The 25,743-nt window shown below is 37.1% G+C and overlaps 1 protein-coding gene and 1 long non-coding RNA gene across 4 annotated transcripts in view; one reads left to right on the forward strand and one right to left on the reverse strand.

The window, feature by feature from the left end:
* WTAP (WT1 associated protein) overlaps nucleotides 1-25,743 on the reverse strand; it is a 26,328-nt gene continuing 585 nt past the window's right edge. For 2 of the 3 annotated variants that reach the window (XM_033404013.2, XM_049695488.1), the window contains exons 2-8: nucleotides 19,589-19,626; nucleotides 16,173-16,228; nucleotides 12,875-12,933; nucleotides 11,712-11,839; nucleotides 7,810-7,988; nucleotides 2,697-2,851; nucleotides 1-1,280 (exon numbers count right to left, since the gene is read on the reverse strand). In XM_033404013.2, the coding sequence (XP_033259904.2) occupies nucleotides 697-1,280; nucleotides 2,697-2,851; nucleotides 7,810-7,988; nucleotides 11,712-11,839; nucleotides 12,875-12,933; nucleotides 16,173-16,228; nucleotides 19,589-19,618 (1,191 nt within the window). In that variant the 5' untranslated portion in view covers nucleotides 19,619-19,626 and the 3' untranslated portion in view covers nucleotides 1-696. Of the gene's footprint in view, nucleotides 1,281-2,696; nucleotides 2,852-6,361; nucleotides 7,593-7,809; nucleotides 7,989-11,711; nucleotides 11,840-12,874; nucleotides 12,934-16,172; nucleotides 16,229-19,588; nucleotides 19,627-25,743 lie in introns of those variants that run through there. The other variant, XM_049695489.1, reaches the window with a different exon arrangement.
* LOC125960688 (uncharacterized) overlaps nucleotides 25,383-25,743 on the forward strand; it is an 18,784-nt gene continuing 18,423 nt past the window's right edge. Inside the window, exon 1 of the long non-coding RNA XR_007470617.1 lies at nucleotides 25,383-25,691. This is a non-coding gene — a long non-coding RNA (uncharacterized LOC125960688). The remainder of the gene's footprint in view (nucleotides 25,692-25,743) is intronic.

The following is a 25,743-nucleotide window of genomic DNA, read 5'->3' on the forward strand; positions in this document are numbered from 1 at the left end:
TAAGGAGTTACAATAAAAATCTTTATTTAAGTTTGGTCAGTACAGGTGAGATATACTGGAGTCACAGAGCAATATGCATTAACAGGATACAACAATTCATAAAAACTGAGTAACTATGCACACAGTTTCTTAAACATTCAGTCACCTAAAGAGAAAATGCACAGATGTATGGTGGAAAAAACTGTATCTAACACTGAAACTACTATAGGACTCCTTCAACAAGTCCAACTTTCAGTGATAAAACTACTGTACTGGGCAGACCTGGCAGTCATAAACCCACAGCTATGCTAACAAGTCTGAACGGTGTGTAAGTACAATAACAGCATGAATAAGAATGCCCTTACACAGCACAGGTTCTAGGATAGACACAGATTTAAACAGACATCATTGTGTTACACTTTAAGGAAAGGTTTCCATTTACAACTTCACATTAACTCATATAAAAATAACCTGACCCTACACAAAATGTCCTTTTAGCAACATTCAAAGTAATTAACTGTTACAGTTTCCAAAGTGGCAGAGGTATTGAAGCAAAAAGAAAAAAAAAAGGAAAAAAAAGGAAAAAAAGAAAAAGGGAAAGGAAAAAAAAAAACACCCACAAAAAAGGCAAATTGTGACAAAAGTATGCGTTAATTTTCTGGACAGTATCCTCTCCCAAATTAAATGACACTGTATAAAAATTTGCTGGAAAAATTTTTACAAAACTGAACCCTGTACATTTACACTTGAGTCCAAGCCATTCTGAACGTGGCGGGAACCCGCAGTTCGGTTACCTTTCCCACTCACTGTTTTCTCCTCTTGAGGGTCATGATTGGAGTCTGTGTCATTTGAGTGGTGTGTGACAGAGTTTTCACTGCCCGTGGGAGAGTCTACACTTTCATACCCCGCACTGAGTTGGTTTACGTAACTACTACCTCCTCTGCCAGTTCTCTCCTCCGAGCTGTTGGAGGCCTTATTACCATTCCCTGGTGAAGAAGGGAAGTCATCTTCGGCTGTGTCCCCCTCCCTGTGAAATCCAGACCCAGACGTCCTCTGCCGGGAGGAACTGCCATTACTTGGTCCGTTGGCCAGACGACTGCAGTCTTTACCTGTGGCCTCTGCCTGTCCTACAGGCTCAGAAGATGTAGTCCTGCTGGTACTCGGGCCTGGGGCTTGAGACTGCTGCTGTTGGTACTGAGCCAACTGCTGGCGCGTCTCCTTCAGTTGTTGCTGAAGAACTAGAATGGTACTCTGCATACCCTCTACTTCTTCGTCAAGTTGAATGATGAAGTCATTCAGTTCTGTGCAAAGGAGAGTCAAACCTACTTTAATATCTCTTTTAACATATTTAAAAATATTTCTTAGTGCCTGCACAAAGCCAGGCAATCAGTAAATGTTTAAGTAAACAAATACAATTATAAAATCACAAGAGTACTTTAAAATTTTGCTTGGAATGTTAAAATAGCCATTCAACAATGAGTTTGTTTTGGGGAGGAAGGCAAAAGCTTAAAATAAATATATTAAAGCAACTAAATTTAAATTTATTCAAACTACCTAGCCACATAAAACTGGTCACAGCCCACAGAAGCTGCTCCACGTCTGCTGAGCTGGGGCCTCATGTCCAGCCCCTTACTCCTCATCCTCCGAGCCAATGTCTCAGCTCCACAGCAGGTTAGCCCCTGGGGAAGTGCGGTCCTCTACTCTAATACTCCAAAGAAGCCTATGCAGTCATCAAGGATTATCCCCCATCCAAGAACAAAATTCAGAGAAAATAACTCTTGAAAACTGATAAAAATACAGATGTCTATTAAGTTCTAAAAAGGCCTTGGGGGTGGAGGGGGAGTTCATTTACTACTATACAAAACCTCCTATTTACTATATTTATAAATAGTGAGAGCTAAGAACCATCACTTTGAAAAGGCAGTTTTAAAGATATTGCTTGACTAGCGACCTTCTTTGCAATTAACTACAGTTTGCAATTAATCTAATCTCCAGAGCTTGGGTATTTTTCTTACTACTAATCTTCCTCACAAAGGAGAAATAGCATGGATGAAACTATACTTGCCCAGCGAAAAAAGAGATGGCGGCTGACAAGTTGCGTTTGTCTTAGCAAAGAACTATTACATCTTATTCACTAAATAGGATCTTAAAAGGTAAAATCAACTATATACTTTTATTTATTTATTATTTTCTATTTTTTGCCGTGCCGTGCGGCTTGCAGGGACTTAAGTTCCCTGACCAGGGATGGAACCTGGACCCGGCAATGAAAGCACCGAGTCCTAACCACTGGACCACCAGGGAATTTCCACAATCAATTATATATATTTTCAGATCCCTGGAAACAGCCAAATACTTCCAAGATTTACACTTACAGAAATTGGTTGAATGAAGATATTCCCTCTTTTAAGAACTGAATATAAATTTATATAGCTACATAATACAACAGCCTTTCTATCTTTTGCCAAATCCCACCCCTAAAAAACAAAAACTTCTTATGAAATTTGCACAATAAACAATTCAGGGGCTGGGGGGGGGAGGCTGAGGGGACCGCTAAGATTAAATGGCTTTGTTTGCTGACTCAATTGGAAATATTTCACTTATAATTTTATAGAACCATTGGCAGAGATGAGCATATACACTCTAATCTATAATACTCATGCCTGGCAGTATTTTAAAGCCAGTGCAAACTTAACCAAACTTTTCAAAAAACCCCTTACCATCCTGACTGCTTTTAAGCTCCTCACTATATTTCTTCTGTAAAGCCAATTCTGCTTCAAGTTGTGCAATACGTCCCTGGGACAGCTGCCTTCCAAGCTCTTGATTCTCCTGGATAAGCATTCGACACTTCGCCATTAACTTTTTGCCTGTTTGGCTGTAAAGGAAAGAGCCATTCATCACAAAATGAAGACAAAACTCTCTACAACCTTCTTTGCTTGCAATTATTACAACGATAGATGTAACACGTACAGAACATAACACTATGTCACAGCAGATGCCTCCCTACAATTACCATCTTCTTTTTGGAACACATCCATCTTGTACATTTCAGTATTTTGCCAATACAGCAGCAAAAATTTTAAAAACCTAAAGAAGAAGTACCTAAATGGCCACTTTTTGTTTCTATTAATAACTGATTCTGAAATCTATTTTTATCCCAAATTATAATTTGAAATAGAAACAGGCCAGTTAATTAACACACATTTTAGATATACAGCATTAGTAAAGCACTAAGGTACTTAGCTTTATGGAACAGAAAAGTTCTTGAAAGGGTAAATGTAACATCAACCTCAAATGTAAACTTCTTTAAAATACCTAATATATAAAAATCAGCACCTATAAATATATAAATGAATGAGAGTATATTTATTCCTGCTAGATCAGCATTTTTAAGGATGCCTCTTAATAGGCAGTTCTCACAAGAATGTTTATTTACTGCATTAAGTGAGGCCTGTTCAGTTACTGTTTTTAAAAAGCCTTCAGACTATTCCTATTCACCAATCCCTCATTTAATTTCATATGATATATATACTTTTGAGCTGTCTTAAACTGGGATGAAAGTTTTTGAAATTTTAATATTGGTATGTGGTGAAGATTTTATCCATGTTGAAAAGATTACTCTTAGGACACAAAAATAAGGTTGGAGTTACTTATCATAAATAATGCAAATATGTAAGTGTGTGCCAAATTAGGAGTGCCATACTTTCAACAAATTAGTTACCAAGTGCTAGTGCAATGTACTATAGACCTCTGTGCATATACACAGTAACTGCAAAAATGCAATCAATGTTCATCCCCTATATTACTATTAAGGATGAGATGAATTTGAAGTAGTATATCAGGCAAATGAAAGCCCTATTAAAGGAGTTAAAAGAAGAAAACAATAGAAAGTGTCAGCAAAAAAATTCTTTAACCAGTAAGGTCATTCTGAACTTTACTCCATCACAAGAATATCAAACTGTCCCTATCCAAGTTTCAAAGGTAACATCACAATTATATACTTAAATTAGAACTCTTTAAAAGTGATTCTTTCTATTCTTATTAATGAGGCTAAAGAAAAGCAGTGAAGTTTTATTGAGACACTGTTACTGGGGCTTTTGGTTGCATTTTTGCAATTGCTGTACACACACTTTTTAAATGTTTTAAGATGGGAGCACTTTGTAAATGTTTCTCATTCTTTGGCTCAGTGTTGCAAGGTTCTTTTATCAAGAGCACATGTTCTAACCCAATATGATTCAAGCAAAAGTTTTTAATACATTTTCCTTACACAAATCTCTGGTAAAACCTGGGGTACCGCTGTGCAAAGGAGCCTCAGATGAAAACCATGAGTTAGCATGTGGTAAGGGTTTTTTCTCTACATGGCAACTTTATTAGCTGATATTTCTGTTCATTGTTATTACAGCTCCAGATATCCCCCATTTCCTATAAGCACCCTCAGACTTTAGTCTCTAGGGAAGAAGAGTTTACAAATCAAATGAGGAATAAGAAACACGCACCATCATCTAAGACAGGGGCATTCCTTCCACTTTACTGCCTATGCTCCCACAACACTGCTTTCTTGCAAAGTATATAGCATCAGTGTTTACCAACCTGAGAAATCTTTTATATGAATTTTTTAAAACACAGACAATAGTAAAATCAATACATTGTGACCTGACTTAACCTCATATAAAGTATCACAAATTCTAATGCAAAAAAAATTCATTTATGAAGTCATGCCTTTTTATAAATGCCTGTTCTAAAATAATCCTACCACTTCTAAACTTAGTGATCACTTTAAAACAAATCTTCAAAAAACTGTTCTTTAAACATTCTGTAATTTTACTATGTCATGTAAAATTTGTGTTGTGTTCATCATATCACAAAAGATGGTAAGAATCCAATTACAAGTAACTTGTCTTTGGAATCATTTTACCAAAAAAAAAAAAAAATCTAACTCATTCCTAAAAATCAAATAACCCACAAAGAAAATACAATAGGAAATAATTTAAGAGAATGATTTATAAAAAAGAACGGACACTGTACACTGCTTTGTCATCAAGGGGAAGGGAGACAGGGTATTCTGAAGAGGTGTACACACAAGTACCTAAATGTTTAAATGCAAACTGAAAACTGTCAAAACACTGCAATATATCCCCCTAACTACTCTAAAATATATGCACTGTCACATGTATGAAATATTTTAACTAAAGTGGACAACATAATTCATGAGATCTTTCTTAAAACAGAATAAAAAAGTGGAAAACATAATAAAACCCACATAACCCATTCTATTTGAATTATTCCAGAGTATTGATTGAGGACTATTTGTTTCAAATTAATGATGTATTTATACCACCTGATGAACTCTGGCTTATAGCCTACTTTTTACAAAATAAAAACCCATTTATAGGTAATTAAAGTAAATTATGATTTACTAATACAATGAAAATATTATATAACCATTAAAAATGGTAAGTAATTTAAATATAGTAAAAAATGGGAAAATGCCCAAGGATAAAGTGGGGTGGGGAAAGCCCTGGCACAAATCATCTGTATGTATGTATACATGTCACATTTGTTTAAAATCTATATATATATATATAATTACTGTATATGCACACAAATTATCTTAATGATACCCAAGAAATTTAAAAGTGCTTACTACTCCTGCGGAATTGAACAGGGAAGGGCAAGGTCACACCCAGGAGTAAAACTCACTTTTCACCTCCACTTTTCTTTACACTGTTTCAATTTTATACATTAGCATGTGTTACCTTATTAATTAAAAAAAAGTTTTTAACAGTAAGAAGAAAAAACCCACTTCAAGGTGACTGTTACCTAAGTGTCAAAGAAAGATGCTTGGCTAAATTTGAGTACATGTTAATGATACCTTTTATGAATTATTTCCTGACCTACTGAGAATACATAGGTCTTCTCTACTGTGATCTTAAATGGCATAACATATACACAAAAGCCTTAAATCGGGCACAAGAAGCCAATTTCAAACAGATTTGGTTACTTACCCTCCAACCCCCGCAAGCAGTGAGAATTTTAGAAGCGATTTCTTGCCGTGAAGTCACACAAACCACTTCTCCAGCCCACCCTCTGCCCCACAACCAGTTCCCTAAAGCACACACATACAAGATACTTACAATTTATTTGAATGATTAAGAGAGAACTTAAGTCACCCTTGTTAAAACTGCACTTAAACGTTGGGGCAATCTGGAACATTTATCTTCCACTCATCTTAGACTCCATTATCACCAAGTGAAAATTCGAATTGGTGACTTATAGAATGATCTGACGAAAAAATTCACCTCCAGGATTGGATGGAAGCATGAAGAAAATAATGCCTCATTTATCTAAATGATCAAATGAATTTGCTAGAAATGATCACTATACCTTGTTTTTTTTTTTTTTTTTTTCCAATTCACAAAATGTCTCACTTAGGCCAGCCCACAGTTCCAATACATTCTGTCCCCAATCTTCTGGCAGGCACCCTGTGAAGCTGTCCCACATTAATGTCTACTGCAATATCCTGGGACAAGGTGTCAAAAAGCAACAAGTGTCAAGTCTCCTTGTCTTTTATGATACCAGCTGGAAAAAAGTAGGTCTTTAAAAAATGAGACACAGAGCCTTTTCCTTCACTTTGAAGAGCACAGCAACAATTTTTTCGAAATCAATCTGCTCTCACAGCCCCCCCAAAACCAAAATGTTAAAAGTACAACAAAATCATCATAGTAATCCTTGAACTTAAAAAACAAAACAAAACCAAAAACAAAACAAAAAAAAAAAAACCAACTATTTCAAGGCACATTTAATTTAATATCAAGAGTGCAATACAAAAGGCCCAAATACAATGAAGGAACACATTCCCCCATTAACACCAACGACAATGCTCTTTCAACATGTGCCTGTTGAATGGAATGGGGATTTAATAAATTTCACTACTGAAAAAAATAACGCAGTGAGTCTCATCACAGCTAATATCCTTATACAATCTAGTTGTGAAATGAATGTTTATAATGCTTCAAACAGTTTAGACCTGAAGTTTGATACCACACCTTCATTATTTGTACAGTCCTCAATAAGATTATCTACAGTATTAGCAACCATTCAAAGAACAAACCATTGAGTAAAACCACATTGATTTAAGGCTCAATCAAGTAATATGGAGCCCCAAACTAAATGGTTAAATATATGAACTACTTGTACTGACATCTATTATTTGATTCTCTCATGACTATTAAGTTGGTTCTTAGCAAATAAACCCTTTAAAGGCAAAATTCACCTCATTTGAGTTTGACCCAGAAGTTCAACAACAATCACGAAGTCCACAGTCTTATTGGCAAAACTGATATACAGTGTCTCTAAGTCACTATGCTCAAGGTTAAGAGCGATGCATATTCCATCTTTACATTTACTGGAATTTTACATGTTCAATTCATGATTTTAAATCTCTAGGTTTTCATTCCTCCAAACTGTCTGAAGACACAGTGTGCCACAGACTTAAGACTTCTGTTTCTCCCTCTATTTTCTTCAAACAGAAACACTTCTCAAGTGTCTACATGTTCTAGAAGGGGAATTTTTCGGAGGTGGCCACTTCTTCGGAATAGTCCGACGCCATCAGGCCTCTGAAGCAAGGGGAGGGGGAAGAGAAAAAAGCTGAAACACAAGGTTCATCTGGTAAGTTTTACATTACCCATTACAAGCTGGATAGTATAAGAATGTGGCTTTTTGGCTCAAAAAGTCTGAGTCTTGGTGTGGAAACGAGTACTTGGCTGTCCCACCACAGCTTTCTCGTAGTGGGACTGTCAGGGAAGTCTTGACTGGGGAGTATGATTTGTTTACCTATCAGGCGTAAACTTCCAGGCACTCAGTTCATTTTGGGCTTGTTCCAGTTTGTCTTTAGTCTGTTCCAGTTCACCTTTCATTTTTAGGAAAAACAAGTTGATCGCTGGGTCTACCATTGTTGATCTCAGTTGGGCAACGCTAGGCTGCTGGACTTGCTTGAGGTACTGGATTTGAGTCTGTGCAAAGCAAAAAAACACCAATTACTACCAAATCCAAGGAAACATACTTAAGAAGAGATAAAATCCCTTTCATTCACTGGATTTACCAACTTGTTTGTTAAGTCCTTTCCCCCCTTGATCATAAAATCCTCTAAAAAAAGTACAAATTAAAAACAACTATTTGGGAATTCCTTGGTTAGGAGGGTCTAGTGGTTAAGAGTCAGTACTCTCACTGCTGGGGCCTGGCTTCGATCCCTGGTCAGGGAACTAAGATCCCGCACGCTCTGCAGCCAAAAAAGAAGAAACCCCCCCCCCCAACGAAACTATTTAAGGTTATCCATGTAGAAATAAAGGCCATTTGATTGCACTCCGTATTTAGAAACTTCAAATATAAGGAGACTAACACGTTGGCAACCAAAACAGTACAAAAATCAATCAATCAATCACTGTTATATTTACTAAAAATGCTGATGCCCACTGGGGAAAAAAAGCAAAGTTTAAAATATTACTTATGTAAGTAAATCTGTGCTTATGGGAAATTAGTCTATACACAAGTTCCCTAAAAATACACCAGGTTACAAGGTTATAATTTAAAACATATTTGCATTTCTAAATTTAAAAATGTATAGTACTTACATATTTACATGAGTTGGCATTACAGCTTTATAAACAGCACCTTAACCCAAAATTAAGCATTTTTTCCCCCTCCAAGTAGATTTGAATCACAGCATTGTAAGGCTGGAAGGTGACTGACCTGGTCCAAACTGCTTATTTTTGAGAGATTAAATAAGCCAACTGTCCAAGGATAGTTAGTTCAGTGCCAGTACTAAAACCAGAATTCTTGTTCTCAAGCCTCCTGACTCCCAATCTAGGGCTTTTCCCACCATACCAAAACCCTCTGCTTACATATGAAACCTTCAACTTCAACTTTGGTTGTACTATTTACTAGCACACTAAAAATACATTTCTAAAATATGAGATACAGTGTATCATCATTAAATGCATCACTTTCTTCACACCCAAAGTAGATCTGGTTCAAGATCCTGCTCCACACTAAACCTTAAACAGGACTGAAACTAGGGCTTCCCTGGTGGTGCAGTGGTTAAGAGTCCGCCTGCCGATGCAGGGGACACGGGTTCGTGCCCCAGTCCGGGAGGCTCCCACACGCCGCGGAGCGGATGGGCCCGGGAGCCATGGCCGCTGAGCCTGCGCGTCCAGAGCCTGTGCTCCGCAATGGGAGAGGCCACAACAGTGAGAGGCCCACGTACCGCAAAAAAAAAAAGGACTGAAACTAACATTTCCTAAGCAGCTAATTTCTACCATAAAACATACAAATATAGTAGGATACATTTAGTTAGTATTTCACTGAGCAAACAGAACTATTTTTTCCTCTTTTAGCTTAAGGAATTTTAAAAGTAACTCATTTTAAACCAAAAAGTACACCTATTTATTCAATATAATGCAAGCTGCTGAGGTAATCTAACAGGAATAAAGCATGCCATGTAACATATAGCATGTACCACTATCACTAAAGAAAACACTGCCTCTCTTACACGAACATAGTTACTAGTATTTAGATTACACAGTGAACGGCCCTCATCTGCTACACATAAGCTTGCCATTTCCTTGTGTTTGCTCCTGCTGCCCTCTCTGCAAAACTTCACTGTGTTCTAACTGAAAGAGCAGTGAGTTCTTCGGCTGGCCTGTGCAGAGAAGAGCTGTAAAAAAATGTGGCTGGAAAAAGTTAGGTTCTACTTGAAAAAACTCTTAAATATAGGTTGAGATGACAAAAAGGGTGATGAGGCATCACCAAAGGCCCTGATTAGGCATAATATGATCAAAACTGCCAGTGTATATGGAATGGCTGCAGAATCACTGAGATGAGTCAACAGCACATACTATCTAGGCAAGTGTTAAGAAGTATCTGGACTAGAATGTCAAGAATAGGATTCAAGAGATAAAAAGAAATCAACATGCATTGGTTTTATGAGACATTATCATCAGCACCATCCATTCACACTCTATCTACCAGGTGCTAGCACTCTGAAGGTAAGATTCATCCTTTGCATGTGTAAGCATCTGGCACAGTGCCATGTTAACAGGGAAACCTAAAACTATTAATGAGTAAATGGTAGAACCTAGAGTCCTAAATATCACAAAAAGAAAGAATTAAATGGTTTTGAGACTAGGCACTTGAGAAGTAGTACTCATGCCATTAGATGTGAAAATCCTAAGCAAAAAAAAAATTGAATGGGATGGGTGGGTGTTACAGAAAAGAAACAAAAACAAAAACCGTATATTCAAAATGTTGGTAAGACTTCTTGGAACCAGGTATCTAGGTTAAAAAAAAAAAAAAGCCAAAGGTGGGAATGGTCAATAGTTGAAGTTAGGGAAAGTAAAGGCATATGAGTGCTGAGAAAGAGAAATTTCTTAATATGTTCATTAGTGACTTTACAGAAAAAATATCAGTGGCAGTGCAGATGGAAACTAAATTGGTAGAAACAAAAGGAATGGTGAGAAGATAGAGAAAATAACAGAGGCTACTCTTTAACAGGTAAAGAAGTCATTTTGAAGAAGTGAATGGGACTTCCCTGGAAGTCCAGTGATTGAGACTCTGCACTTCCAACGCAGGGCACAGGGGGCGTGGGATCAATCCCTGGTCAGGGAACTAAGATCCCACATGCTGCACAGCACAGCAAAAAAAAAAAAAGAAGGAAAAGGGACTAAAGACTTTTGTGGAAATGTGGACAACAGACAGCGTCTGCACAAGAAGAATAAGGATTGTGATTAAGCCCTAAAGAACATTTTATTGGTGAGAGAAGAAACAGAACTGTGACCCACAGATTATTAGTCTCCAGTGACCAGAATATTGCCTTATGCATTAGATTTCAATAACTATCAAATGGAGATTACACAAAAAAATTCAGGAAAATTTCAGCTTTTAAGATGAGAAACAACAGGGAATTCCCTGGCGGTCCAGAGGTTAGAACTCAGCACTTTCACTGCAGGGTCCTGGGTTTGATCCCTGGTCAGGGAACTAAGATCTCGCAAGCCGCGCAGTGCAGTCCAAAAACAAAAAAACCAAAGAAAGAAAGAAAGAAAGAAAAAAAAACTACTAGGAACAACAGGAATAGAGCTGCCCCTATCTTATATAACTGACATATACAAACACAAAAAGAAAGGGCTAAGACTGTCAAAGACAGCATAAAACTGACTCTAAATTCAACCCCAGAGCTAAAGGATCAAATATATCGTTAGATTTCAGATCTATGTACACATGGCAAATAGTACGAATGAAAGATTAACAATTAAAGACATGGTAGAAGTTGATGATACTAAGAAAAATAACTTTATGCAGAAAGGGGTAAAGACAGCAGAGGAGAAACTAATCAGACGGCTTGCTTAGTAAAGACTAAATGCTGCTTATACCCTCAGATATCAGTTACTTAAAGATATCTGAACCAATATACTAATTCTTATAAATCATGGAGATTTCAGAGAATAATTTAAGATTTTTGACTTCTTGGCCACAGAAAAATTACTTTAAATCCAATAATGAAAGGTTATCTATCAAAATTTTACATTTAGCACATTTAAGCTCAAAGTATTTCTACCTTAACAAAATGTGCATCTATAATTCCTATTAAGTAACAAAATTAGCTTAATGTGAATTAATACATGTCATCATGTGACCCAAAACCCAATTCCTCAAAAAGACTTTAAAACATTTGAAATACTTACAGTACACTCCTGCATCTCTTGCTCCTTGGTTGCTAGTCGCATTACAAGAATGTTTTCCCTGCGTGCAGACTCTTGCTGTTGTTGCTTTAGTTTTTCTTCAGATTCCCTTAAGCCAGTTACATCATTAGCTGATGATTAAAGGAAAAAAAACCCCAACATCATGAAATATAATTTTCAAGATCAAACTGAACTAACCAAAAGAAAGTTCTGATTGCCTTTGAACAGATGATAAAAACCACGGTAACAAGTTTAAATCTTTACTTTCTATTCTACCAATGCTTCTGTAACAATGAAATCTGTTCCTGATCATGAGTGCTCTTTTAGGAGTTAGTGCTGTTATACGGGTCCACAGCCACTTAATGCTAGACGGGATTACGTTGTTATGGTCTAATCTGTTGCCAACAAACACCAGGAAACTTCGTTATTTGCATTTGTTTATACTATGAAGTATTCAGAAAGTCCTGATTAGTACCGTTTTTAACCTATTCAATATAAACATGCCCATAACTGCAGAGACAATTATTACTTTAAGTTTTCATAATGTTCACAACTTCTATGGATTATACTATAATCATAAAATAATTGAGATTTTAGGATATTAAGCTTTCTGAACTTGGAAAAGTGTACTGGGTTTTATACTCACAAATATTATGTTACTCTAACTCAGTGAAAAGTGACAAAGACTAAATTGGTCTGAAGACTAAATTGTATTATTTTTAGCAGATGTTGAAAAATCCATAAATACATAGCTGTATCCTATTGTTACAATTTAAGCTATCATAAATTTAATACTGGTTGCTTCTCTCTTCTAGAGTAATAACTCATGCTTCACTTGAAATTTCTCTGTGGAAGGGACACATCAAGAAAAGTTTCAAGTAGTTGTGAATTTCCCTATCTATGCTCTCTCGGAACCTTCAGTTAAAAGAGAAGTGCTATTCTAAGATTATTGCATGTTGGTCTTCTCCAATGACTGCGAACTCTTCAAGAAGAGACAGCATGTCTCATTCACCTATTTCTTAGCACCCAGCATAGTGCCTGGACAGAGTTCCTCAATAAAATGCTTGAATAAAAATTACTTAGTAAAACCAGTTATCCTGTGCTTATAACAACAATCTAAAAGGCAATAGTCACATAGTCTTTAGAAAGCTAAAACTCAAACTTACAGTTAAGATCTGTGTACTTGCCCTCCAAAGCTTGTACATATGCTTCATATTGTTTCCACCTAGTACAAAAATAAATCCATATTAGTTATGTTTAAATTGCTTTTATTAAATATACTAGAAAACCACATCCATAAGCTTTAAATAATACTGAGAATTCCACTGCATGAATTTTAATGTCTCTTCCATTTTGAGATAACCAGAAATCTAGTTTAACCCATAATAAATGAGTCACTTCAAAATTATTCCTTCTCAACTTACAGGAGTTAGGTAAATGGAAATACAGAGAAAAGTGTTCCCTGCTGAAAATACACCAAGCAGTGTTCCCGTGGGTCAGATCACACACCATACAGGACTTTGTATCACTGATGTTCAGCATGTTGCCTGGATTACGGAAGCTGACTGAAAAACTTAACCGTACTTTTCAGATATGCTCTCCACCTCAAACAAAAGGCATTTAAAAAACATGCCTAGGGACTTCCCTGGTGGTGCAGTGGTTAAGAATCCGAATGCAGGGGACATCGGTTCGAGCCCTGCTCCGGGAAGATCCCACATGCTGCGGAGCAACTAAGCCCGTGTGCCACAACTACTGAGCCCACGCTCCAGAGCCCGCATGCCGCAATTACCGAAGCCTGCGTGCCTAGAGCCTGTGCTCTGCAACAAGAGAAGCCACTGCAATGAGAAGCCTGCCCACCGCAAAAAAGAGCAGCCGCTGCTCGCCACAACTAGAAGAAAGCCCGTGCGCAGCAACGAAGACCCAACGCAGCCAAAAATCAATAAAGTTAAATAAAATTTAAAAAACATTAAAAAAAAATTTTTAAGTGCCTGATTATAAGGGACTGAAGGTTATCTCGGCTCTTACGTGAAAATACCACGTGATTCTCTCAAAGTAACAACAACAAAAAAAAGTGTGGGGGGGAGAGAACATACTATTTTTCAAAAGCATATCTAATTAGCAGAAACAACTTCCATACATGCCATATGCCATCAGGACCTTTCTTCATTATATTCCTCTACCCTCAAAATATAGGCCATATTAGCTGCTCTTGGCAATTACTGCAGTTAACAAACTTTCCCCAGTCTTACATTTAAGCAACTGCTCCTGGAAAGTAAGCTGTCTGCCACCTTGCTTACTTAAGAGCTGTTTTCAAGGTGCTCGTCAGTTACAGCTAATTAAAATTTACTTTGATTTTAGAAAATATTTTTATAATCTTAAAACCTCTGACAAGTTTGCTGTGAGATTTATTAACATTACAACACAATGAACAAAAATATTCCATAATATCAAGCTAATCCATTCTACATAAAGACTAGGCCAAGGGCATGCTCATTTTTACGGCCTCTACAACCTAGGACACAAAGAGGAGTTCATTCAACATTTTGGGATGAATAAAGATGTTTTGTGGAGGTTATATAAGAACTATTTATTTTAGAGGAAACGAGAAATATAAAAGCTCAGGGACTTCCCTGGTGGCGCAGTGGTTAAGAATCCGCCTGCCGATACAGGGGACACGGGTTCGAGCGCTGGTCCAGGAAGATCCCACATGCAGCAGAGCAACTAAGCCTGTGTGCCACAACTACTGAGCCTGCGCTCTAGAGCCCGCGAGCCACAACTACTGAAGCCCGAGTGCCTAAAGCCCATGCTCCACAACAAGAGAAGCCACTGCAATGAGAAGCCCGCGCACCACAATGAAGAGCAGCCCCTGCTCGCCGCAACTAGAGAAAGCCCACGTGCAGCAACGAAGACCCAATGCAGCCTTAATTAAAAACAAACAAAAAATATATATATAAAAGCTCAAACCACAAACATCCTCATCAAGTAGAAAAAAGAGACTAAGTAGCAGTTAATTTAAAATCACAAAGAGAATTAATGAGGAAAAAACCTACTTAAAAGTCATAAATGAGAAGTCCCTAAATAAATTAAACTACCTCAAGAATATAAATTGCACATGATTTTTAAAACCTTAAAGGTAATTTAACATAAAAAATTGTTCCTGATTTTTAAATTAAGATTATAGTACCGATTTCTCCCCCAACAGTTAAATCAAGAGACGGCACATACTAACCAGAGGAATTATCTAAGAAAGGATAAAAGGCAAGGAGTGTACCATATCAGAGGTACAAAGAGAACATCAACAATATATCACAAGCGTCTACATCAGCAGGAAAGGGCAAAAGTATTTTAAAATACTAAGTATTTAAATTTTATGTGCAGGAAAATGAAGGTATGCAATAGAAAAACTTCTATGCATGAGATTACGGTAAAGGAAAATAAAGAGAATGTCTGCAATAGAGTGTAGCTAGTTAAGTAAACAAGGGTGGGAAATTATCGGGCTCTAGGAAACAATGGAGCATGTCATCTGTGTTTCCCTATCTTATAAAACCACCTTTTCTTTCCCCAACTTCCACTCTGTTAAATTTACTCAGTTCCTCAAGTAAAAATTCCTTGAAATTTCTAGAGGAAAAAGTTCAATGAACTTGCAGGTTGCTCTGAAATATTCATTTTATTTTTATCTAAAAGTTACCTTGTAAAAAACTTACCATAGTGATAAAATGCAAAAAGAATATATTTAAGTTATAAAATACAAAACATGCGTGATCCCATTTTCTGATTTCTTACATTTGAAAAACGAATAATATAATGCTGTACTTGACAATCTGCTTTAGTAAGACATTTTAAGATAACCACAGAAATTCAGAGCTGGAAGTCATCTTTAAAAGTAATTTAATCCAACTGCTTTAACTTGCAGATAATAAAATGAAAGATATATAAAATTAAATGAGTTGACCAAGGTCACAGTTATGAGAAAGAGTAACTCTGCTTCACCAGTAAATAATATATTTCTTCCACAACGAGAAGAATATCCTTAAGGAGTACAACTTTTCCATGTTACGCAGAAAAGTAAAAAAATTAACTACATCAAAACAAGTCTATTCATTTGGTAAACTGAAAGCTTCCTGAGAACAGGGTCTTTCACCATAGCAAGTTATACACATGAAGTACAAATGCTTTTCAAGTTAAAGTTCTGAATATTTGCCCTCTACAAGAAAAAAAGTCAAGTTACCTATCAGTCTAGAAGTTACCCAAGCTAGTGCTTTAGTTCTTTGAAGTGTTATGCTTTCCCCAATGTTTATATAATGAAGAAATAGGCCGTAGGAAAGAGGTTCAAAAAATATATTAAATGATTTGAGGATGTATTAACATTTAAAAACAAAACAATACCTCACATAAACACTATAGTACAGAATCACAACATAATGTTCTATAGAAAGATTTTTATTTGGTAAAAGAACATTTTACCTGAGAATTAATTCATCTCGTGCCATAACTTTGAAGTCTGTTTCACTCAGTCGAACCTATAAAGAGAATTATGATACAAACTAAGTGCTCTTTCTTAAGGTTTTAAATATTAAATACCACTGGCACTTATATTCTTATTTTTATGAAGACAGGATCATACTTTTAATCCCTCAACTGCTGGTTTCTGTTATTAGGAATCCCCTTTTTACCAAAGACACACAAAGCTCCTCCCAAAAGGAAGCCTGTACTGAAATGTCTGAAACTTAAATGGCTCAGTACATACTACGACGTTTTTTAATATAAAGTCTTGGGCTTCCCTGGTGGCGCAGTGGTTGAGAATCTGCCTGCTAATGCAGGGTACACAGGTTCGAGCCCCGGTCTGGGAAGATCCCACATGCCGCGGAGCAACTAGGCCCGTGAGCCACAACTACTGAGCCTGTGCATCTGGAGCCTGTGCTACACAACGAGAGGCCACGATAGTGAGAGGCCCGCGCACCGCGATGAAGAGTGGCCCCCACTTGCCAGAACTAGAGAATGCCCTCGAACAGAAACGAAGACCCAACACAGCAAAAATAAATTAATTAATAAACTCCTACCAACATCTAAAAAAAAAAAAAAGTCTTATTTTTTGGAACGAAGTTTTTAAAAGGTGGACTATTTGTTACCTTTAAAACAGGTATCATTATTAGGAAAATGCAAATTAAAACCCAATAAGCTATCATTACACCCTATTAGAATGGCTAAATAAAAAAATAGTGGTAACACCAAATACTGAGTGAAGATGCAGAGAAACTGAGCCTTCATACATTGCTAGTGAGAAAGTAAAATGGTACAGCTGCTCTGGAAAATAGTGTGGCGAATCCTTTTAAAACTAAAAATGGATGTTCCATGCAACTCAACAGTTGCACTCTTAAGCACATATTCCAAAGAAATGAAAATTTATTTTCACACAGAAACTTGTACACAAATGCTCACAGCAGCTTTATTTGTAATAGCCAAAAATTGGAAACTACCCAGATGTCTTTCAACAGGTGAATAGTAAACTATGATACCATGAAATACAGCAATACAAGAAACAGACAACTGACATATGCAACAACTTGGATAAAGCTGAAGGATATTATGCAGTGTGAAAAAACTCAAAGGATATGTAATACAGCATAATTTCACATATACGACATTTGTGAAATAGCATAATTTTAGAAATGAAGAACTGATTAGTTGTTGCCAGGGGTTAAGTTAAGAATGGAGTGGGAGAGGATGGATGTGGCTATAAAAAATGGCGTAAGAGAGACTTGTGGTAATGGTTCAGGTAACTATTTTGGTTGTGGTGCTGCTTACATTAAGTTACAAGTGATAACACTGCATAGAGCCACACACAGAATGCACGCACAACCAGGGAAGTCTGAATATGCTCTGTGGATTGTACCAATGTCAAGTTCCTGGTTTTGATATTCTTATGCAAGATGTCTGACAGTTATGCAAGATGTTAACGCTGAAGGAGGCTGGGTAAAGAGTGCACAGAACCTCCCTGTACATTTCTTTTTTTATAAAGTGTTTTTTTTTTTTTTTTTTTGCGGTACGCAGGCCTCTCACTGCTGTGACCTCTTCCTGTTGCGGAGCACAGGCTCCGGACGCGCAAGCCCAGCGGCCATGGCTCACAGGCCCAGCCACTCCATGGCATGCGGGATCCTCCCGGACCGGGGCACGAACCCGTGTCCCCTGCATCGGCAGGCAGACTCTCAATCACTGCGCCACCAGGGAAGCCCTAAAGTTTTTTGTTTTTTTTTAAATTTATTTATTTTTGGCTGCGTTGGCTCTTTGTTGCTGCACATGGGCTTTCTCTAGTTGCAGTGAGCAGGGGCTACTCTTCGTTTCTGTGTGCTGTCTTCTCATTGCGGTGGCTTCTCTTGTTGCAGAGCACAGGCTCTACGCATGCAGGCTTCAGTAGTGGCACGAGGGCTCAGTAGTTGTGGTGCACGGGCTTAGTTGCTCTGCAGCACATGGGATCTTCCTGGACCAGGGCTTGAACCCATGTCCTCTGCATTGACAGACGGATTCGTAACCACTGGGCCACCAGGGAAGCCCTTTCTTTTTTTTTTTTGCTGCACTGGCTTTCATTGCAGCGCGGTCTTTCTCTAGTTGCGGCGAGTGGGGGCTACTCTTCCTTGTGGTGCATGGGCTTCTCATTGCGGTGGTTTCTCTTGTTGCAGAGCATGGGCTCTAGGTGCACAGGCTTCAGTAGCTGTGGCACATGGGCTCAGTAGTTGTGGCTCGTGAACTCTAGAGTGCAGGCTCAGTAGTTGTGGCGCACGGGCTTAGTTGCTCCACGGCATGTGGGATCTTCCCAGACCAGGGCTCGAACCTGTGTCCCCTGCATTGGCAGGCGGATTCTTAACCACTGCGCCACCAGGGAAGCCCCCTCCCTGTACATTTCTTTACAACTTCCTATGAATCAGTAATTTTTTCAAAATAAAAAGTTCTTTAAAGTGGGCATAATATTCTAATGAGATGAAATTGTTTTGCAAATTGAGAAATATTAAATGTTTTCTCTATACCAAAAGAAGATTGTAAAGCTGAGGCACCTCTCCTACTTTAATATAAAATTAAGTCTTATTAATTTCCCTTATAAGATATTAAAACATTTTTCTTTATAAAAATGTTTCAAATTGTAGCATTTACCAGTAACATGTTACTATCAGAAAACAGAAAAGGGAAAATCATTATACCAGAATATATTAAAAGCCTAACAGAAAGCACCCAGTAATTCTCAAGACTGTTAAAGCACTTGACCCCAAAACTTAGGACAGAAATTTCCGTAACATTTACTATTTAAATTGTCCACTTAAATATTCACTGGTTAATAAGCACATACCCCTACTTTCCCAACTGAATTATAAATACCCCTTAGAAACTGTTATTCTTTTGTAACCTCTTTTGTGTGTGTGTCATAGTGACTAAACTGAAGAAAAAATGGGGAAAATGAGACTAGAAAATAAAACTTCAGAGGAAATGGTAGAATCTAAGAACCAACTAGCTGTAAACTGTTTTGAAAAATATGGAAGTGGTTCTGCATTACAACCAAAGGGATTTAAGTTAGGAAAAAAAAGAAAATAAGTAACTTATAGGATCTTGTAAAATAATCTCTTATTTTGACATTATTTGTAGTTATATAGCTGGGAATATTCATATGATAAAGGCTACAAGTTGACCATGGGGATGTCATTATTACAAAAGTTTTCCAAAGGCTGAAAATATTCTAAAATATATTACATATTAGATACAACGTCTCACACATTATACACCCATGATGCTATTAATATAAGGCAAGGGAGTAAACAAAAGCAAACAATATGGATAGTGCCTTCAACTCTATTAGTCAAAAGAAGTGCTTAGAAACTGCTGAAAAAACAAACCTTTTTAGGAAGAGGTTCCTCGTTGGTCATCTTGAATCCTAGAAAAAAGGAATAAAGAGAGGAAAGTCAACTGATTTTCTTCCAGTTAAGGTAGGAAGAAAAAAAGACTGGCTTTTTCAAACGAATTTATTACTGAACTCAGTTATGACCAAATCATTTGGTTATTTTTTTAAATTAAAATAAGGAACGAAATTGAGTTATTTGCAGTGAAGTGGATGGACCTAGAATCTGTCATACAGAGTGAAGTAAGTCAGAAAGAAAAACAAATACCGTATGCTAACGCATATATATGGAATTTAAAAAAGCGGTGCTGATGAACCTAGTGGCAGGGTAGGAATAAAGACGCAGACGTAGAGAACGGACTTGAGGGCACTGGGTGGGGTGGGGGGGAAGCTGGGATGAAGTAAGAAAGTAGCACTGATATATATACACTAGCAAATGTAAAATGGATGGCTAGTGGGAAGCTGCTGCATAGCACAGGGAGATCAGCTCAGTGCTTTGTGACCACCTAGAGGGATGCTCAAGAGGGAGGGTGGGAGGGATGCTCAAGAGGGAGGGTGGAAGGGATGCTCAAAAGGGAAGGGATATGGGGATAAAATGTATACATATAGCTGATTCACTCTGTTGCACGGCAGAAACTAACAACATTGTAAAGCATTTATACTCCGATAAAGTTGTGAAAAAAATTATATACCTCTTAGACTAGTTTTAGATTTACAGAAAGGCTGCAAAGATATTACAGGGTTCCCATATACTCTGCACTCAGTTTCTCCTTTGTTAACATCTTACATTACTATTGTTATTAGGTTTTTTTTTAAACTCTCTTATAAAAAAGTTGATCATTCTTTGTAATGTTGCCACAAAGGATTGAAAGAAATATAATCAACCACTGGACCACCACGGACGTCCCAAAGAAATACAATTTTTCAATGCATTCTTACAATTGCCCTGTGAAAGACAAATCTGGCAGCAGAAGTAATAGGTTTGTGCTGAAGTCTGATACTGGCCTCAGGCAGTATCTCAGGCATCTTGTTGAAAGGACAGAGGAAGGGTAAGACCAGTTGCTAAGCCTTTCCTTTTACAGAATTAACATTGTTATAGTAAGGTCAAATCTATCATCCTCATGATAATTCATCACTACACAATGCAGGTATGAAGGTATTTACACCTTAATAAAAATATCCCTACATTATTTAACTTCATGTCACAGAATAATTTGTATCTCAAAATTAGCTTCTTTTATAAATTTACATAAAATTCACTTAATCCTGTTGAAAAAGATTAATGACAGAAATACTCTCATTAACTTTATTATGCTTACTGAAAAGACTTGTGCTATTTCCTAATATTCAAATTTAACAAAGAGAAGCTAATTTAAAGTTATTCCTAGGTATCCTTTCTAGCAGCAAAGTCATAAATGTTCCCTTACATCTTAAACTTTCTTTTTAGTTTATTTTACCTGCCCATACTTACTACAAACTCCAAACAATTAAATAAGTAGCCAGTAAATAAGTCACAGAGATATAATGTACAACACAGTGACTATAGGTAATAATACTGTATTACGTAGATTTGAAAGCTGCTGAAAGAGTCAAAATCTTCATCACAAGAAAAAGTTTTGTAACTACGTATGGTGACAGATGGTAACTAGATTTATGTGGTGATCCTTTTGCAATGTATACAAACATCAAATCCCTATGTTGTACACCTGAAAATAACATGTCAATTATACGCAATAAAAATAACTTAATCAAAGAATTTACAGTGTAAAACTGAGTTTTAAAAGCTACTTGACTTCTTGATGAATATCTGAGATTCCTCAAAAGGAGATGATTTTCAATACCATTTTTTATATTACATACAATCCCAATTCAAATATTCTAATCATACTGTCACTAAACCCTGATTTTCAGATTAGGTACACTGAGTTGAAAAAATCAGTACATTTTAAGGAAAAAAATTATATATTGATCATATCATAAATTAACTGCCTTAATTCTTCCCTCTTTGATAATCTTATCAATGGATGTAAAACAAAAACCTGAGCATATATCATTAGTTTCTGAGCTGATGGAGTTGATCAAGTCTCTATGACCAACCAACACCTATGAAGACATGACCATATTTCTATGATTTAAAAATCGGTATTTTTTCTCTGAATTGGCCCCTGCCTACTTTAGCCCCCTTATCACCCAGTTTATAATCTCTGTTGCAAGTTATAGACAGCTGCTTAGTGACTGATTATCCTAACGTGACTCTAGAGTGAATCCAAGCACTTGGAAACAAACGCTCACCATGTTCACCTCCAGAGGCCTGACTACTTATATTTTAAAATGGTTTTAATGGGCATTCACTCCACTAGACTGCAACCTCTTGGAATCCACAACTCAAGTTTAACATTTTCTTTGAACTTCCCATTTGTCCAATGCTAAATAGTAGGTAAATATCAATAACGTACTAATAACGTATTAAAATGGTACAAGAAAATTTGAGCCATTTGAACTTTTAACATACTTAAATAGTATATAAATGTGTACCTATATGTCAGTCTTCTGGTTAAATCCTTCTAAAGGCTTCCCATCTCAAAACTGTGCATGTGGTACATATACACAATGGAATATTTCTCAGCCATAAAAAAGAATGTAATAATGCCATATGCAGCATGCGGGCTTCTTAGTTGTGGCATGTGGGATCTAGTTCCCCCGACCAGGGATCGAACCCTGGCCCCCTGCATAGGGAGCCCGGAGTCCTACCCACTGTACCATCAGGGGAGTCTCCTGTTTTTGTCTTTAAGCCCCACTGCAGAATTCTTGGTGACCTCCAATTCTCAGAATTCTAAACAGCAAGTTATTTACATTTTTAACACTGGCTTATGTTCTCTCTCCTTTTAAAAAGCTTGACGCTGGGTAGATTCTAATTACACACTGCTTAAAGAATACCTACATTTTCTTTATAAAAATAGATGTTTAAATTTGTAATGTAAGTCAGGGATAAATCCAGGTTTTGTATATGTTTGCGTTTCACATGTTGACTCTCAATCACAAGTCACTCCACATGTTATGGAATATGTGACTTGGGAAATCAAAGCATAAGCATTTAGTAAGAAATTCCTCCCTTATCTTTAGCAGATGAAAAGTCAATCTTTGCTTGAGATTTCATGAGATGCCACAACAGTTAAATGGACAGTGTGACAAAAGGCAAATTAGAAACAGGCTTAAAATTTGAAAGCATCAACATTCAACTATTTAATCAAAATAGAACCTGGTTCTCAATTCTGACTCTCCCACTGCACATGTGCTGTGAAATTTATTACTCCCCACGGCAATTTTTTTTTTTAGCACAACTGACAAGCACAATACCATCTAAAATTAATTCTACATTCATAAAGACAATGGATATTCCAGGTTCTTAGAACAAGCTATTTTCATATCAGAAAAACAGAATGACTGAAATATCATTTGGAGTTGAACCCTGAGTCTTGAAGGGAAAAAATGAATATATACCCAGTGCTATGAATCACTTATTTAATAACCACAACTTCTACAGTCGAAGTTAGTTTCCATTTTCCAGATGATGAAAAGGGTTATGAATCATTAGGTGATTAGCTCAGATTAAAACAGCTACTTATTAAAAAATGGGGGGGGGTAGAGAATGCTAGAGAATTAGCATTAGCTAGAGAATGCTAGAATTCTAGAATGCTAGAATTCTCTAGCATTAGCTAGAGAATGCAGAAAAGCAAATAGAAAAAAAGCAAAAATTGACCAATTTGGCTACCTTTTAGCAAGTTTAAGAGGACTGGCTAAAACATGGTTTTATGTTTTATGTAAAGTTTTGTTATCCATGTGGATAATTCAGAGGTAATATAGCTCTTAAGTTTAGACCGTCAGAACCACCATCTACTCCTGATGCCTTTACACTGAGAAACACCTTATGATGGAGAGTTCGGTTTTGGTAGGCTAGGAGCCTAGCATCCCAGATCTCAGTACTTCTCTGGCTCTTAGCATTATGATCCCAAGTTATGCAACTCAGTTCTCCCTTAACAGAGAAACAAGTACCAGCCAACACTTCAGTAAGAAATCACCTACCTTGCTGAAACTCATCACAACTAAACGTAAGAAACTAATAATCTGACACTGTATTAGCCTAGGCACTGTAGTAGAAGTGTACTTGTTAGGAACTGGAAGACCAATTTTTCTTGACTATGTATCAGTCATGTGATCTTGAGCAAGTCACTTTCTCTAGATTGCAGTCTCCAAATCAGCAAAAAGAGGATACCAGTTTTGCCTGCCCCACAAAGTGCTACAAATGTCAGTGTTTTAAGTGCCATAAAAATACTATACAAACAAAAGATATTTCAAATAAAATACTAACATTAACATAAAAGAGAATTTTAATGTGTATTTAGGAAAGATTAAAGTAAATTCCACCAACTACATTTTCAAGAGTTGAGAATGTTTATTTATAGCACTGAATCTAGCCTGATACACCGCCTTAATATCTAATGGGATATACTGTTATAGGAATATTGAAAAGTTTTGCTCTAGTAAGCTTAGTAATAGAAAATACTTAGACGCAGAAAAATGGAAGGTAATAAAAACAAGAATAAAACCAAGTACTATCTACATCTTGCTTTGCAAAAGCAAAGCAACAGAAAATTTTTAAGAGCAAGAAAAATTTTTTTTTTCAAGAGCAAGATAATGTACAATTGAATGAAAATGATCAAGACCTCTAAACAAAGAATATTTTCAAGGGAATTCTATATTACACCTATACATACATACAAGAGTGTAACGGACTCTGAAAGCTGTAACGTACTGTACAAATACAATTATTACAACTCTCATCTCCATGCCACAAGGCTGCTACGGATTTTCTGTATTATACCAACCCATTTCTGACAAATACTCAAAATTCAATCAGGAAAGCTATATATTATGAAGTTCTATAAATTACATGAGCTAAGTAAAAAATAGCAGTGCCTGGGATACACTTTTATCAGTACTTTTGTCCTTTGGGAGTTAGAAATTTAGGTAGTTTGCCTAAGTTCCGCCACTGAGAAGTGAAAATACTGATCTCTTAGCTATAGCTATCTGCTTAAGATAACGTAAAATCTGAACGCACTCTAGGAATACAGCCACCAAAACCCTTGAAATTGAACCTCCTCTTTATCACAAGCCCCAATTTCTTTCCCAATTTCTAATGCACCGCAATTTCTTTCCCCAACTTGCCTAATCAGATGCTACTAAATGTCATGTGTACATATATAACATTTAGGCATCTTGAAAAGATTTTCACGGTAGCTTTATACGGGGTTTTAAATGTCTACAACATGTTTATCTGTCACAGAAGTCTTAATGGTCAAAGTTTTTAAATAAAAAACCCGGTCGATAATCACTTTGTTGTACACCTGAAACTAACAACATTGTAAATCGACTATACTTCAAAAACAAAACAAAACAAAAACCCGGTAGGACTTGTGGTGACAGACGCGTGACTTCCACGTATCCTCCTCAGCAATGGAATTAACTAAATTCTGAGAAGGAAAACTACATGGACAACTCAGGACTGTAACATGATCATGAAAGTATTTCTTTATCTTTTTAAATCTCGGACAAAAGAATCGTTTCTTGCTTTATAAACACGGTTATTAAGGATTTTAACACAGTCCTCTAGGATCAAATATCCAACTGACTTCATCAAAACAAACTTGGACTTTTCCTATGTGCTCCCATGAAATATGGTTTAAAAAATTAATAACAGCCTTACAGGGATCCGAGGTGAGACTCTAAAATTTCACGAAAACCTCTAATTCAATAAATAATTTTTCTCTTTTTAATTCAGAACGCATGCCATCATTTAAAAATGGAAGTCCACAAGACAACGCAGCTGCAATACTAAGCTACAGCGCGACGTGCGATTTGGTCAACGAACGCTGCTTTCCTTCCCCTGCTGAACTCATTCGTGCCGCCAGTCCTCGCGCTCCGGCCGAGGTGGGAGCCGGCGACACCGGGGCGGGGACTGGACGCGCACCGAGAAGGCGGCCTCCGATTGTCGCCCGCCCCGCGGGAGCGCCCACCTAGCCCCCGGGACCCTGAGGACGGAGGTAAAATGGCCTCGGGGTGGCGGAAGTGTCCCTGCAGGCGGAAAGGCGGCGC

Source organism: Orcinus orca, chromosome 12 (genome assembly GCF_937001465.1).
Source record: "Orcinus orca chromosome 12, mOrcOrc1.1, whole genome shotgun sequence".
Taxonomy (NCBI): domain Eukaryota; kingdom Metazoa; phylum Chordata; class Mammalia; order Artiodactyla; family Delphinidae; genus Orcinus; species Orcinus orca.